The 12,600-nt window shown below is 51.4% G+C and overlaps 4 protein-coding genes across 4 annotated transcripts; 1 reads left to right on the forward strand and 3 right to left on the reverse strand.

Annotated features, from left to right (window-relative positions):
* Positions 1-539: 539 nt before the first annotated feature.
* BGZ61DRAFT_522075 (uncharacterized protein) lies at positions 540-1,459 on the reverse strand (the record flags this gene model as incomplete). The annotated part of the gene is made up of 2 exons (XM_046252525.1): positions 540-991; positions 1,144-1,459. The coding sequence occupies 2 exons, from the start codon at positions 1,457-1,459 to the stop codon at positions 540-542; spliced, it is 768 nt and encodes a 255-aa protein (XP_046098066.1).
* A 1,289-nt stretch (positions 1,460-2,748) lies between these two features.
* Positions 2,749-3,948, forward strand: BGZ61DRAFT_537898 (uncharacterized protein; the record flags this gene model as incomplete). Its single annotated transcript, XM_046254590.1, has 1 exon — positions 2,749-3,948. One exon carries the CDS (start codon positions 2,749-2,751, stop codon positions 3,946-3,948), a length of 1,200 nt encoding a protein of 399 aa, XP_046098067.1.
* A 3,441-nt stretch (positions 3,949-7,389) lies between these two features.
* Positions 7,390-9,058, reverse strand: BGZ61DRAFT_429906 (uncharacterized protein). The gene has a single exon (XM_046243793.1). The coding sequence runs from the start codon at positions 9,006-9,008 to the stop codon at positions 7,461-7,463; it is 1,548 nt and encodes a 515-aa protein (XP_046098068.1). The 5' UTR covers positions 9,009-9,058; the 3' UTR covers positions 7,390-7,460.
* A 381-nt stretch (positions 9,059-9,439) lies between these two features.
* Positions 9,440-12,184, reverse strand: BGZ61DRAFT_522077 (Six-hairpin glycosidase-like protein; the record flags this gene model as incomplete). The annotated part of the gene is made up of 3 exons (XM_046252526.1): positions 9,440-10,389; positions 10,441-11,049; positions 11,107-12,184. 3 exons carry the CDS (start codon positions 12,182-12,184, stop codon positions 9,440-9,442), a joined length of 2,637 nt encoding a protein of 878 aa, XP_046098069.1.
* Positions 12,185-12,600: the final 416 nt, after the last annotated feature.

Here is a 12,600-nt window from a genome sequence, read left to right on the forward strand (position 1 = left end):
AGACTCCCCAGCGACAGACTCGTACCGCCTGCAGACCCAGGGATCAAATTATTTAAAGGTATCACATAGCACTGAATGGAGGACTTCTTTTGGAACTAAACACTTGTTTGATTAGACTGGACGGTATACTGCTGGCCATCTAAGCCTTCTTGATCCTCCATCCTCAACTAACCACCCATCCCATATCCTCTTTAACTCTGATCAAACCTGCCCCTGGAAGTCCTAAGCCTCACCCCAGATCTCAGAATGAGTGAAGTTTAGGTAGATGAAGCGGCGAACGTCGTACAGTTTCTAGTACACGTTGCGGAGAATCCTCGTCACAGTCCAGTGCTTCTCCCCGGTGGAGCCCTCGACCTGGAACTTGACTTCCTTCCCGTTCTTCGCCTTGGCCCTGGAAGGAGTCGGCGGTTGCAGCAGGTGGCATAGGGGCTAGAGCCCTATGGTCGGGCTTTTTGCGCAGGTGGGTGATGAGCTCCAGGTTAGCCTTGTGGGGCGTGATGATAACGACCTTGGCGAGATCGGCAGAGCCTTTCGAAGTCTTAAAATGCATCGATGCGGGCCTGGATCTGGTGGAGGGCAGGACAATCATCTGGACAGAGCTCGCAGACCCCCGGGGAGCGGATCAATATGAGGAGCCAGTACACAAGCGAGAGGTGCAGCTTCCATTTCGTGGTCTCCATCCGGCCAACGCTGGGCGAAGGGTTATCACCGTCATGAGGATGCTGGAGGAGATGCAAGATCGCGGCGATCTCTTCATCCTGCTTGTGGGCCCAGAAAACGATCGTGCGATGGCTTCGGTCGGCATCCTGCTTGCCTTGGTTGAGGCGAGTGGTGACGCGAGCAGTGACGAGGTTGAGGCGGTTGGCGAAGTTGCCCACGGCGGCATGGGTGGGAGCATTTGCGTAGGCTTTGCCGAGGGTTGCAAGGGCTTCTTCCATCCGAGAGACGACGTATTGCTCATCGAGATTGAGCAGGTTGACCACAGGTAGATCTGGGAGGGACGTAGGCAGGGCTCGTAGAGAGAGAGGCTGAGCTGTGCCGTGCGTGCTGTGGTATCCTGAACACTGGTGGCCTCGACCTTGCGGCGATAGTCGGAGAGTTGAGCGTCGAACTTGAGACGAGTGCAATCCTATTGCTCCTCACTCTCTTGCAGGGCACGATTGGCAGAAGTTCGGTCCCCAGACGTCGTAGACTGGAAGTCGGGACATCTCTTCTTCTCGTGCGAGTGGGCGCGGATGACATGTAGGACGAGGTCGTATTTGTCGAGGGAATGGGCAGTGACCAGGTCCGAGTTGGGCTGCTCGTGGATGTTGGCGATCTCTTCAACGGCCGTGTCTAGCCACATGACATCCTGGACCTGAGAGTGGACTAGGGCAGCCACATGCTCGTTGTCATCGTCAAAGCTCCAGAATGGGGCGAACTTGTGACCTTGAGCCTCCTCGATCAGTTCCTTGTACATACCCACGTGCCGGTCGTGAACGGAGCCGTATGAGAGGTTGAATGCTGGAGGCTTGTTGGCTTCGTTCCAACCGAGTCCGACGGGTTTGGCGGGAGACCTGACGACAACGCTGAGTAGCCTAAGAAGAAGAAAGATTCTTCCAGGTGTATGGCATGTCGATTCCGCCAATTTCGTTTGATGAGCCCAGGGGAATGGGGAGAACGACCTCGGGCATCCGCCGGATTCTTGACGAAATCCAAGAGTCTGCCTTCACAGCTTGCACAATCCTCTAACGACCCAGGGGGGAGGGACACTCTTGCTCATCGTTCCAGTCACGAAACGTTCTGGCAATGCAGGTAGTTCTAGTGCCAACGGGTGGCGGCCACAAGCTCAGTCGGAATCTAGAGAAGGTTAGACCACTCGATGAACAACTAATGGACACAGGACGAGACGCACCGCTCCACACTTCAGGGTTGAGGCCTCGTAGACGGCCCAACGATACAGGAGGGAGCAATGAGTGCAGGCATCAAGGGCTGGCGCCGAGGACCAAGAAGACTCGTACACACGATGCACGAACTCGAAGTGACGGATCGTGGAAGAAGTATGAGGAAGAAGAATTGCAAGGAAGAGAGAAGAAGAAAGAAGAAGAAAGAATCCAACTGGGCAGCCGGAACAAAGTTTTTGTTGCCAAGTGCGCACAGCTGGTCAATGTAGCTAATTGGTAGGATGCTACATCAAGTCAGAAAACCGATGTTCTATCCAATAGAACACGATTGTGACTATCCGCGCGTATAGTACTCGCGAACAGCAAAACCTCGGGTGAACAATGTAAACTCACAAATTTATGTTTTGTTGGACTTTAGGTTTACTTTTATTAATAAGTCGAATACAATAAAAATAATAAAAATAATAAAGATACTTATTATAGAATAAGAATGCTAAAGATAATTTTTAGTAAATAAATACTAAGCCTAAATAAAAGTATAAAACATTATTTCTCAAACTGGTGTTTATTGAAGACACCCCTGTATCTCTTGCCAGCCATTCCTTTTTAGATGGCTGCATCTAATATCTTGCAACTAGTCCTCATAATTTCGAGAACATTCTTCTGTTCCCTGAGATTCGTTGCTCCATTCTTTTTAATCTATTCGATGCAGTTAAAGAAACCTCAGAAGGTACACTACATGCTTCCAGCATTGAAAGAGAATTCAAACATAGCAGCCTCCGCAAGACTACTGACCACATGTTGCACAATACGCCCAAAAGGGCAACAGTTGTCACCTGCCATATGGCGGCATTTACCAAAAAAAATGAAAACAACTAAGGCCCTACAACCCCAGGCGAGCCAAGGAGAGATCACATTCCACATCTCGGGGGGCGGCAGCAGCAACTGTGCAAAGACGCAGCTTGGATTGGAGGTGCATCTTCAGAAGATATGTGTTCCCAAATGCAGAATCGCACGTCTGACAGTAGAATCTCGTAGCAGCAACATTTGCGATTGGAACCTACTTAGCTACTCCCCATCCGACTCGGAAGACGAAGATGCTCCTGAGCCAAAGAGGCCGAAAGATAGCGACCGAGAATTCAACCCCACCCTCAGCCTCAGCGAAGAGCATTTGTGCGGGGACGCAGCCGAACTCGACGACGTCCAGGAGCCTTCCCCGATCCAGGACCTCGCAGCCGCCCTAGGGAAGGCCGGCAGCGTGGGTAAATTCGTTCGCCTCGACGACCATGCGACAGAGAATGGCAATCCCATCGGAGTAAGCACAGTGGGAAGCTATAAGATGAGCATCTGGAACTTGGGTATCCGCGAGGACCTTTACGAAGACTACTTTCCGCTCGCCCCCCTGGTCCCAAACTTGACTATTCGGATCACATCCACAACAATGGCTGCATTTGGCGTAGCGACTCGGGCCTGCCAATTAACAAACATCAACACGGTATCCTCGTCAGTAAAGGAACGGCTTGGTGTGGGCATGCCAGCTTCGACCAGCACCGCCTTTTCTCGAGCCTACATGGGCTTCTCAGCCTATCCAATGGGCGACACTTACATGACTCCGGGGCGAAACATACCAAACAAAGGGAAGGATGTGGAGGGGACAAAGGATCAGATTGCGCGACCTCGAGACATCGACCTGGACGACAGCGCAGCAGGGACCCAATGCAAGGTGGAACCCGGATCGAAGTTGGTTGGGGCGAATCTCATTTGGCATGAGAGATGCCTGGTCCCCGGAGCGATTCAAACTTTGAAGCAGCTTGTACACTTCGACACTCCAGAGGATGTACAGGACGGCTCGGATGCCAGGCTGGCCGCATGGGCGTTTCTTGACCGGGAGCATACCCGCGCTTTGAATGGGATTCAACCAACGCCCTACGGCTCCAAATCTCCTACGGACAAGGGACCCAACCAGCCGACGATGAAGGAGCGCTACGTGTGCCGCGGGTCCGACACACACTTCATGCTCAAATGGCCACCCCTAGCTGTTATGGAGGTGCCGAGAGAGATGTAAACGATCCTTGAACGGTTCTTGGCTGCTCACCCACTGGATCCCATGCCACTCAACTTGGCCATTGCTGCAACGATAATCTTCTTTGATTTGAAGAATATGGGGTGGAAGTCGGAAGGTTTTGTAAAGCCGAAGGATGGGGTGGTTCCAACCATCAGTCCACCACCACTCGGAGTTTTCATCATCTACTTCCCACATCTTTTGCGCTTCACCGAAGTTCGATCCTTGACAAGATACGTCCACCCAGCCCGGTTCGCTACACACAACTTTGGACCCATCTTCAACGATATGTAGCATAACATCGCGCAGGAGCGAAAAGCCGCGGAGGAGCGAACAGCAGCAGACGAGCATAACGGAGCGGACGAGCATCGCAGAGCGGAGGAGCCATTGCAGAAGCTCGAGAAGACAGTAGACGCCTGGGGGCTAAACGGGAGGCGCAAGTATTCGGAGGCTGAGACCGTTCTTACCATCCTCAATCAACCCGCACGTGGCTGAAAGCATTGCGAGGGCAAATGAAGAGCGGAAGCAAATTGTGTTGCAACTTGGTCTAACCCTCAACGACATCAGATTCAGTACAAGGAACTGGGAGACCCTCCTCAGAACTGTGGTCAAGATGCTGGGACAATGCGCGCAATATGCAATAAACCTGCCGAAAAATTTGGCCTTGGGGAATTGGGCTTGCCCATACAAAAGGGCGTTCTGGACAATCTGAGAACCGATATGAACTGCCAGATGTTGATGAAGTCCTCACTGGGAAGAACGCGGGGGAGACCTTAGGAGAAATCATCGGAGCAGGCCAGGACAGACCAATGTCAGAAACAGAGCATGAGGATGCAGAAGATTGTATCAAACTCTTTTGAGGATTGGAAGATCATACGTTCTAACAACTTCGGAGTTTGAGTACTATTGTACCACCTCGTCGCCACGTGCTCGGAGTAATGGCGACGATGATGGCGATGATGATCGGGTATTTTACCCTTATCACATCTTGTCGAGGCCCCACGAAGTGACGATTGGCTGGGACAAGGAACTTCTCAGAGCTGCGACCAAGATGCTAGGGATCATGCACACCGATTGCAACAAGCCTGCCGAAAAGCTGGCCTCGGAGAGCCCGGGGTAGATGCAAGGGTTAATATCTGCTGGCTCGCGGCATTCTTCAGCGACAAAATCAAGACCACCCACCGAGGCACTGCGACCCCAGGCTAGTGATGAGGAGATTGAATTCTATCTCTTGGAATAATAAGTCCTAAATAAGAATAAACTAAAGATTAAATAAATAAAGATAATAATAGTTTAAATAAACTAAGGGGAGTAAATCATAAGAATAAAATAATCAAGAGCTTAGGGTGCCCTAATACACATACCCAGAGGGGGGACTAGAAGCTCGACAGTAAAAAGAAAACACCAACAATAGTATTGACAATAGTAGCATGTTGATACTTTTAGCTCAGCGGTCAATTAAATATAATACAAAAACTTTATATTGAACTGGAAATAAAACACTCCTTCCAAAATTGCAGTTAAAATACTACAATAATATATGCGGTATATAATAAGCCTGTGGAAACAGTTAGTCCCCAGATACCCGACGTAGATTGAACGATTTTTATCTACTGGCTTGCAGCATTCTTCAGCAATAAAATCAAAACCACCAAACCCCGGGTCGGCCAAGAAGAGATCCCCTTCCATCTCTTGAATCGCTGGGGGCTACCCCTCGTCCCTTGGAAGAGCCATTTGCTCAAGGCTTCATTGTGCAAGGGTCCAGGCCACGGCCCCAGATGGCTGGACACTCGACCTGGTTCAGCATGTCGACTTCGCCAGACGCACAGCCACGCTTGACGCTGTTGTAACAAACTACGCAATGTACAACTACAGCACTGACTTGTGGCCTGAGATGCGTGCCACTCTGCAGTAGACCACTACACTATCCCTTCTGGAGACTGGATTCGGATTTTGGAAATGAAGCCTAGGCAGGTGGTTGGGACCGGACAACTACACCATTACCACCGATGCAGATACTAGCAATCGACATGCCACTTCTCTCGGTAGACTAGTGGTTCTCAGATGAGGTCCCTCCCACCTACTGCCCTCTTCAATGTACATCTTGCGGCAAGGAGTTCAACCGTGTGGGCCAATTGGCTCACCACTATCGGGTCTAAGGTTGCCAGAGCCTTCCTCAACCCTCCAAACAACGGCAAGCGACCCCGGATTTAGAGCAGAATGCAATCGATGATCAGTCCCGGAGAAGCATAAGCTCAAGATTGAATAAATAAAGACGATGATAACCTGAATAACATAAATCATAATGACAATAAACTAATAATTTATCAGGGGCAGGATTTTAAGTGTGGCGGCAAGAATATCCTTGTCCTCCCCCCACTGCCCAGACACAAGGTTCCTTGGTTGAGCAGGTGGTGTGTCATTTCTCGTTGAATCTAAGTTTAGCGAAACTTGGCATCATGGCCGAGGCTCCATTCACTGTTGAAGAGGATCAACGGTCGATGCGAGAGTCTCTGCTTGGCCGGAGACTACCAAAACCGCCGAAGCCGAGGCCGGCCGTGACCAGTAGGGGCGCTACATCGGTTGATTCCAGCCTTGATAACAGCAACCAGGAGTCACCAACCGGTTGTTGACAGATCTGTCCCAGGTCGTCGGTTCATGCCAATACGGCTTGTCAAATATGTGATCACTTCATATCCAGGATGACAACGCATGCTCCCACTACAGATCGGACATGTTCTCCTTCCGTCGTAGTCTCGGCCAGACCATGGTCGACTAGCATTGACGAATTTTCTGCATGCAACTCTAGAAAAACGGTGCTAGAAGTGACTTGAAAATCGTTTCTAGTTCGTCAAAATAAGAGATGGCCCTGTGGCCGCTAATTTCCCGAAGGATCGGGTTACATTCGAGAACCGGGGTGGGAATACTTACGTGGGCCCCCATTTTAGCCAAGATCAGATAAAAAGTTGGTTAAATGCCAAGACGAACCATGGCTGGATTAGTGATGCTCTTAAAAATGGCGTCTTGGCAGCGGAACATTTGCTTCACTTGTTCTTTTACTCGGAGGCATCCCACGCCAAGTCCTTTGGCTTCCAAACCGGTCCGGAATCGGGCGAGGACGGTGGGTTCGGTATGATAAAATTTGTTGCTAAAAATATGTATTGGCATGACTACTTGAAGAGATGACAAGAAGTTTGAGAATTCTCGTCTGTTCACGAATGAGACCACGGCATCGGAAATTTGCACACAAAATGTTGGCCAACAAGCAACGGCAGGTATCATCATGGCCACGAACGTCGAACTACTTGATAATGCTAGCTCATTCACCTTTTACCTGAAAAGATTATAGCTCGATGTACAAGCCTGTCATATAACATTGTATTGGTTGTGGTGGCCTCACAGCCTCAGAGTGGGAGCCTACCCTACAGCCAAGACGAAATTGCCGTTGCGAGTTTCGCGAGCCATATGTACGCACCCAGAATAGAGATGTGAATGAAGGATTATTACGTGATATTTCAAGGTCGGAATACCTCCAGCCTTACTTTGCCCAATACCAGTGTCCACGCCCAGATAGCATCAACCACGATGATGTCAACAAAACTGAACACTAGGCTTCCCCCAAACACGAGTCGATGATACGACCAAGCGTTATCTTGATCCAACTTGACAACCTGACAAACGATCGCCCATGGAAGTACATAGAAAATGTTACTGACCAGGCTTTGGTACAAATACCAACTTGGCCTCGTAGCCTGAAGCACGCTTGCTAGCTGCGTGGACATGGCGTAGAATATATAACACCAATCGATTGTCCGCCACATATACTCAGTGACATCCGCCACGTCGTCGGAGCTGCTGAGATATTTGGCGAACCTCCGAGCCCCAAACCGTGAGAGAAAGATTGCTACTGGAATCTCAACAACTAATGCGAGAGACAGAGACAGAAAAGCTGGTCGGACGATTCCATATACGTCTTTCCAGGTTGCCCTCGCTCGCCTGGTCTCTGTTCCGATTCTCCGCCGCCACTCGCCCCAATTGTGGCCAACAAACTGAAGAGATGTCGCCTCGAGTGCTTGGACAGGGACCATGACCAATCCCCAGCGGATAGTGTTGAAGACACCCCAGGCAGTCGAGTACACGGAGCCCAAGGAAACAATGTTGGCGACGAGCCAAAGATAGAGGGCGTTTCTGATGGCCGACTCGGCAAAGAAAATGACGCCAGGCCGAATAAGAATCCTTAATGCCTCTAAGGTTGGCAACAGTTCGTGTCTGCCTCGGAAGCCATGGTCATGCGACGGGCGGCGGAGTTTTGTTTGGCGCCATACTGGTAAAGTGTTTGACCAGAGAAAATAGCAAAGACCTCCGAAGGCAGCTACTAGGTTGCAAACCAGCTGGATGATGCCTTGCATGTTTACAGTGGGCTTGAAGGAACCCACGTGGAAGCGAGAGATGATGAGGAGGTCCAGGATGATGTTGACGGCAAACTTGATGGAACTGATGACGAGTGGCACGTCGGGATTGTCGAGAGCTCTCGTCGCCAATGCCACGGCCGTTTCAACCGCACCGCTCAATACCGTAAATGACATAATTTTTATGTAGGTCAAGCTTGCTTTTCGGACCTCAATCGGCACGAAGTTATCCGCAAAGGCCGATGCAGCAGCGAGAAATACGATGCTCAAGAGCAGTCCTACCAGGGACTGGAAGGCGATGAGCGTATGTGTCAGCTGCAGCCGCCGCGTCAAGTGTCGCGACGCCTTATCGCCGATGATGACCCAAGCAGCTCGTGGGAGTCCTTCATTGATGGCTTCCGATGCGGTGCTCATGTACGTGTAGGCGTCGGTGGTGACGACCATGGAGGAGTCAATCTGAGCGACCCAGAGCTTCGACAGAGTTCCGTAGAGTGCTGGCAGGACAAATGCGGCGACATTGAAGAGCAACGAGCCGCAGTATTGGGAGCGATGCCAGGCTGATCGATGGGTGGGCGAGAAGATGCGGATGTGATCCGGTCTTTCGTCTGCGTCGCTTGCTCTCGTGTTGGAATCATCACTGTCGCGACGCGCCATTGCGTTTCGTTAGGCGAGACGCTGAAGTCGGTCAACTGAGATGATATTGGAGAAGCACAGAGAGTGCGGGGCCTCGTTGACTGAAAGATATCTACAGTATCAGGCTGGCTGTATGTCACATGATTTTGAATCCGCCAGTAATGTTAGTTTTGGCGTATCACCAGACTGGTTATGCGGGAGGCCCACCATTCTGTAGGAGGCCCAGTATCTTCCGTGAAGCCTCCTCACAGTCGGTGTTTTACCCGGGTAAAGAGATTAGAGAGATTATCGTTTTCATCTAAGCAGAATTAATGATTGGCCTTGATGCTGCTGATTAGTGGTACTGTAGAGAGATGCTTCTTCATTAAATAGGTGTGATAAACAGAGGTCGAACTTGGATCAAGCGAAATGATTGTAGTAGTATATAAGGTCTTTATCTCTATTGATTGAAACTAAAATCTGATTGTTACGTCTAGAGTACCGTCCAAACCTACTGCCAGTTCCTTGCTACCCTGAACGCCACCGTCTCCCACAATCATGTCCTTATTGCGGCTCCAGATCTCGTCCGGGATTACAACAACACCATCCAAGCCCCTAGGGGCCTTGACAGTCAATCTCCAACCGTCAGCCTTATCTTCCCAGGCCACAAAAATGGATCCACGAGGAGTCGGAACCCGGCCTCTTGCCCAATTGACACTGCTGAGCCTCAGCTTGGGCCACACCATGTACTTGTCAAATCCCGGTTCTAAAGGCTGTACGCCCAAGACGTGCGCGCTCAGCAGCCAGGTAGGACCCGGACTGAAGAGTTGAGCATAGGAACAAAAGTCTCCTTTGAATGGTTTGCCCTCAGCAGTCATAAACTCCCACGTGGTGCCGGTAAAGTGCTCGCTCGACTTGTCCATCATGGGCTCCCACACGCGACGGAGGTACTCTTCCACAACGGCATGCTTCTCCCCAGCATGGACCGCTGAGTCGACATGAATGGCTGACATGATTGGGGAGATGACTGCTGGTGGGGAAGGGTTGGTCGTGTCTGGCGAAAAGGACAACGGGGCAGAGTTGTGGGACGTAGTGCAGAGAGAAGCAAAGTGAGACAAGATTTGAGTCTTCATTTCAGGAGGAACAATGTTGGTGAGCAAGAGCCAAGCGTGAGTCTCTTGTTGGAAGCCCGTGGTGCGGGAGTCGGTGATGTTGAAGTAGCCATTGACGGGATTGTAGCAATTATTCAGAACAGCCTTGGCGGTTAGATCGGCGGCCTGCAAAAGGGACGCCGACATCTCCGCGTCAGAGATCATCTCCGACGCTGCCATCTTGGCACAGGCACGGAGAACGGCGACATAAATGGCGTTGCGCTTGGTAGACACGCCCTCTTGGATTCCGTTATAGTAGTCATAGTCGCCGGCTAGGAAATGTTAGTTCACGGTCTGAGTCAAAGAGGGAGAATTCAACTGACCGTCCATCCCGCTGACGCTAATCAAGTTGTCCTCATTGAGTCGCTCCTTGCAATATGCCAAGCATCCTTCAATCTTGTCCCAACAGAGCAGGAGCAAGTCATCGTCTCCAGTAAAGGTCCAGTAATCGTAGATGACTAGGATCAAGTACAAGGAATAGTTGACTGCCAATAGGCGAAACATGGTATCGTCTCTTGGTCGACTAAAGTCCATACCGGGCGGAGCGCCACTTGGAAACAGGCCGGGTGTATCCTTGCTTGCTTTAGACCGCAGCATCGATGCAACAATGTTGCCACGGACAAACTCTGTCCCACCGGTGGAATAATAGAGAGTCTTTCCGCCGACAATGATATCTGCAGTCCAGGGATAGCGGTCTCGCTTCGCGCCATCGAAGATGAAAGGGAACTGGTTCCATCCAACGCCAAAGTCGGACAGCACGGCGGGGGTGTTGAGACCAGAGGTATAGAGTATTTCTTGAGATGGGACCGATCGAACGAGCATGTTCTTGAAGCGGCAGACCTGGTCAGCGCCGGCACCGATGCCGACTGCTCCTTTGGCCACGTAGGGGAAATTCGATGCGTCGACCGGAGTTGACATGAAGCCTAGTCCGGCTATTCTGACGGTTAGCTAACCTAGCAATCAACAGTTCACGAGTTGACTTCACTTACAGGATTTGATGTTTCCCTGACGAAAGGTGGCAACCTCCTTGCCGTCGATGGAAATGACAAACGGCTCGTCACAGACACAGCGAGTCTTGAGGCGGTACCACTTGTTCAACTCTAGTTGGGTTGAAATATCGACAGAGGAAATCAAAATGGGTACCAACGTCGTTTGCTGTTTGTTGTAGTATCCCCACCACATCTCGAGAATGGTGCGATCGTCGGTGACGGTCAGCTGGAAGAAGACACTGGGCATGATGCCGCTTGCGCGAACAGACCAGGCCAGACCTCCCTCGATGACAAGCGCGTCAAACTCAGCATCGTAGTCTGACCACTCTCCGCCCCATCCGTACGAGTTGCACCGCTGCGAATCTATCAAGACGCCCATGTCCTCGGAAACCTGCCACGGGGGAGGAATCGTCCGCTCAGGGGCACAGTTGAGCTGGATGGTGCGAGCACCGTAGCCCCAGAGCTCATTGAGACTCGAGTCGGAGCACTCAAACTGACCCGGGAGACGGTCGACGGGGACATTGGAAGTGGCGGGGATGAATCCGGCGCGTGAAATGGCCACGCAGCAAGGCCCGGGAGAGGACAGCGTGATCTTCATCCATCTCTGGCTGCCCTGAATGTATTTCGCATCGTGGAAGCCGGTGTGGCCGACTCGGAAACGCGCTTTGCGGCTGGTGTCGGCGCCGGCAGAGAACGGATAGGGGCCGTCTCCATCTTCGAGTTTGATTCCGGGGTAGCCTTCGGAGACGGCGAAGTCGACGACGACAGAGCTCGCGGGTGCGATGATGGCTGACACGTTGATAAAGGGGATGCCTGCCACGGCAACGCCGAAGTCAGCAATGAGGGAAGGGTTTGGGTCTGACGCAGAGGTTTTAATCAAAACCACAGATTCGGCGGAGTTGGCGGAGTTGGCGGAGTTGTCTGAGAGGAGAGTATCCGCAGCAGAGACGTGTCCGGTCGTGGAATGTATCTTGACCGGCAACAGATGGGCCGGAGTCTCGTCGCGTCCGTACACGCGGCTTTGGTAAACAGGTCGAGGGAGCGAACCCGGGATGGTGAAGTCGAAGTGGTTTGCCATGGCGAGGGACTCTAGACTCTAGACAATAGACAAACTGTAGACTTCGGGTAGATGGAAACGAATAGGAGGCGGCAGAGGCACTCACAAAGCAAGACGTTAAGAACCATGTTAGTCTTAAGTCACTTGATGCCAGTAGTGTGACGCCTGCGCTGAAGCTGAGCCGTGGTGCGGGTGCTTCGCCTTTCCGGATCCAGCAGTCGCATGATGAGAAACAAATTAATTGGAGACATCTCGGCTGTTGAATCAATAACAATGACGAGCCTTGGGACGAGATATGTGTACGAAGCACCAATTGAAGCCATCGGCGGCTGTCGGCGCCACGTGGAAACTGCATTCACATACAAAACCGTCGAGTTGATGGCCCATCACGGCATAGCGCAATCAAGATCTACCGGAGATGTTCCTGGGTTTCTCCC

This window comes from Ilyonectria robusta, assembly GCF_021365365.1.
Source record: "Ilyonectria robusta strain PMI_751 chromosome Unknown BGZ61scaffold_26, whole genome shotgun sequence".
Taxonomy (NCBI): domain Eukaryota; kingdom Fungi; phylum Ascomycota; class Sordariomycetes; order Hypocreales; family Nectriaceae; genus Ilyonectria; species Ilyonectria robusta.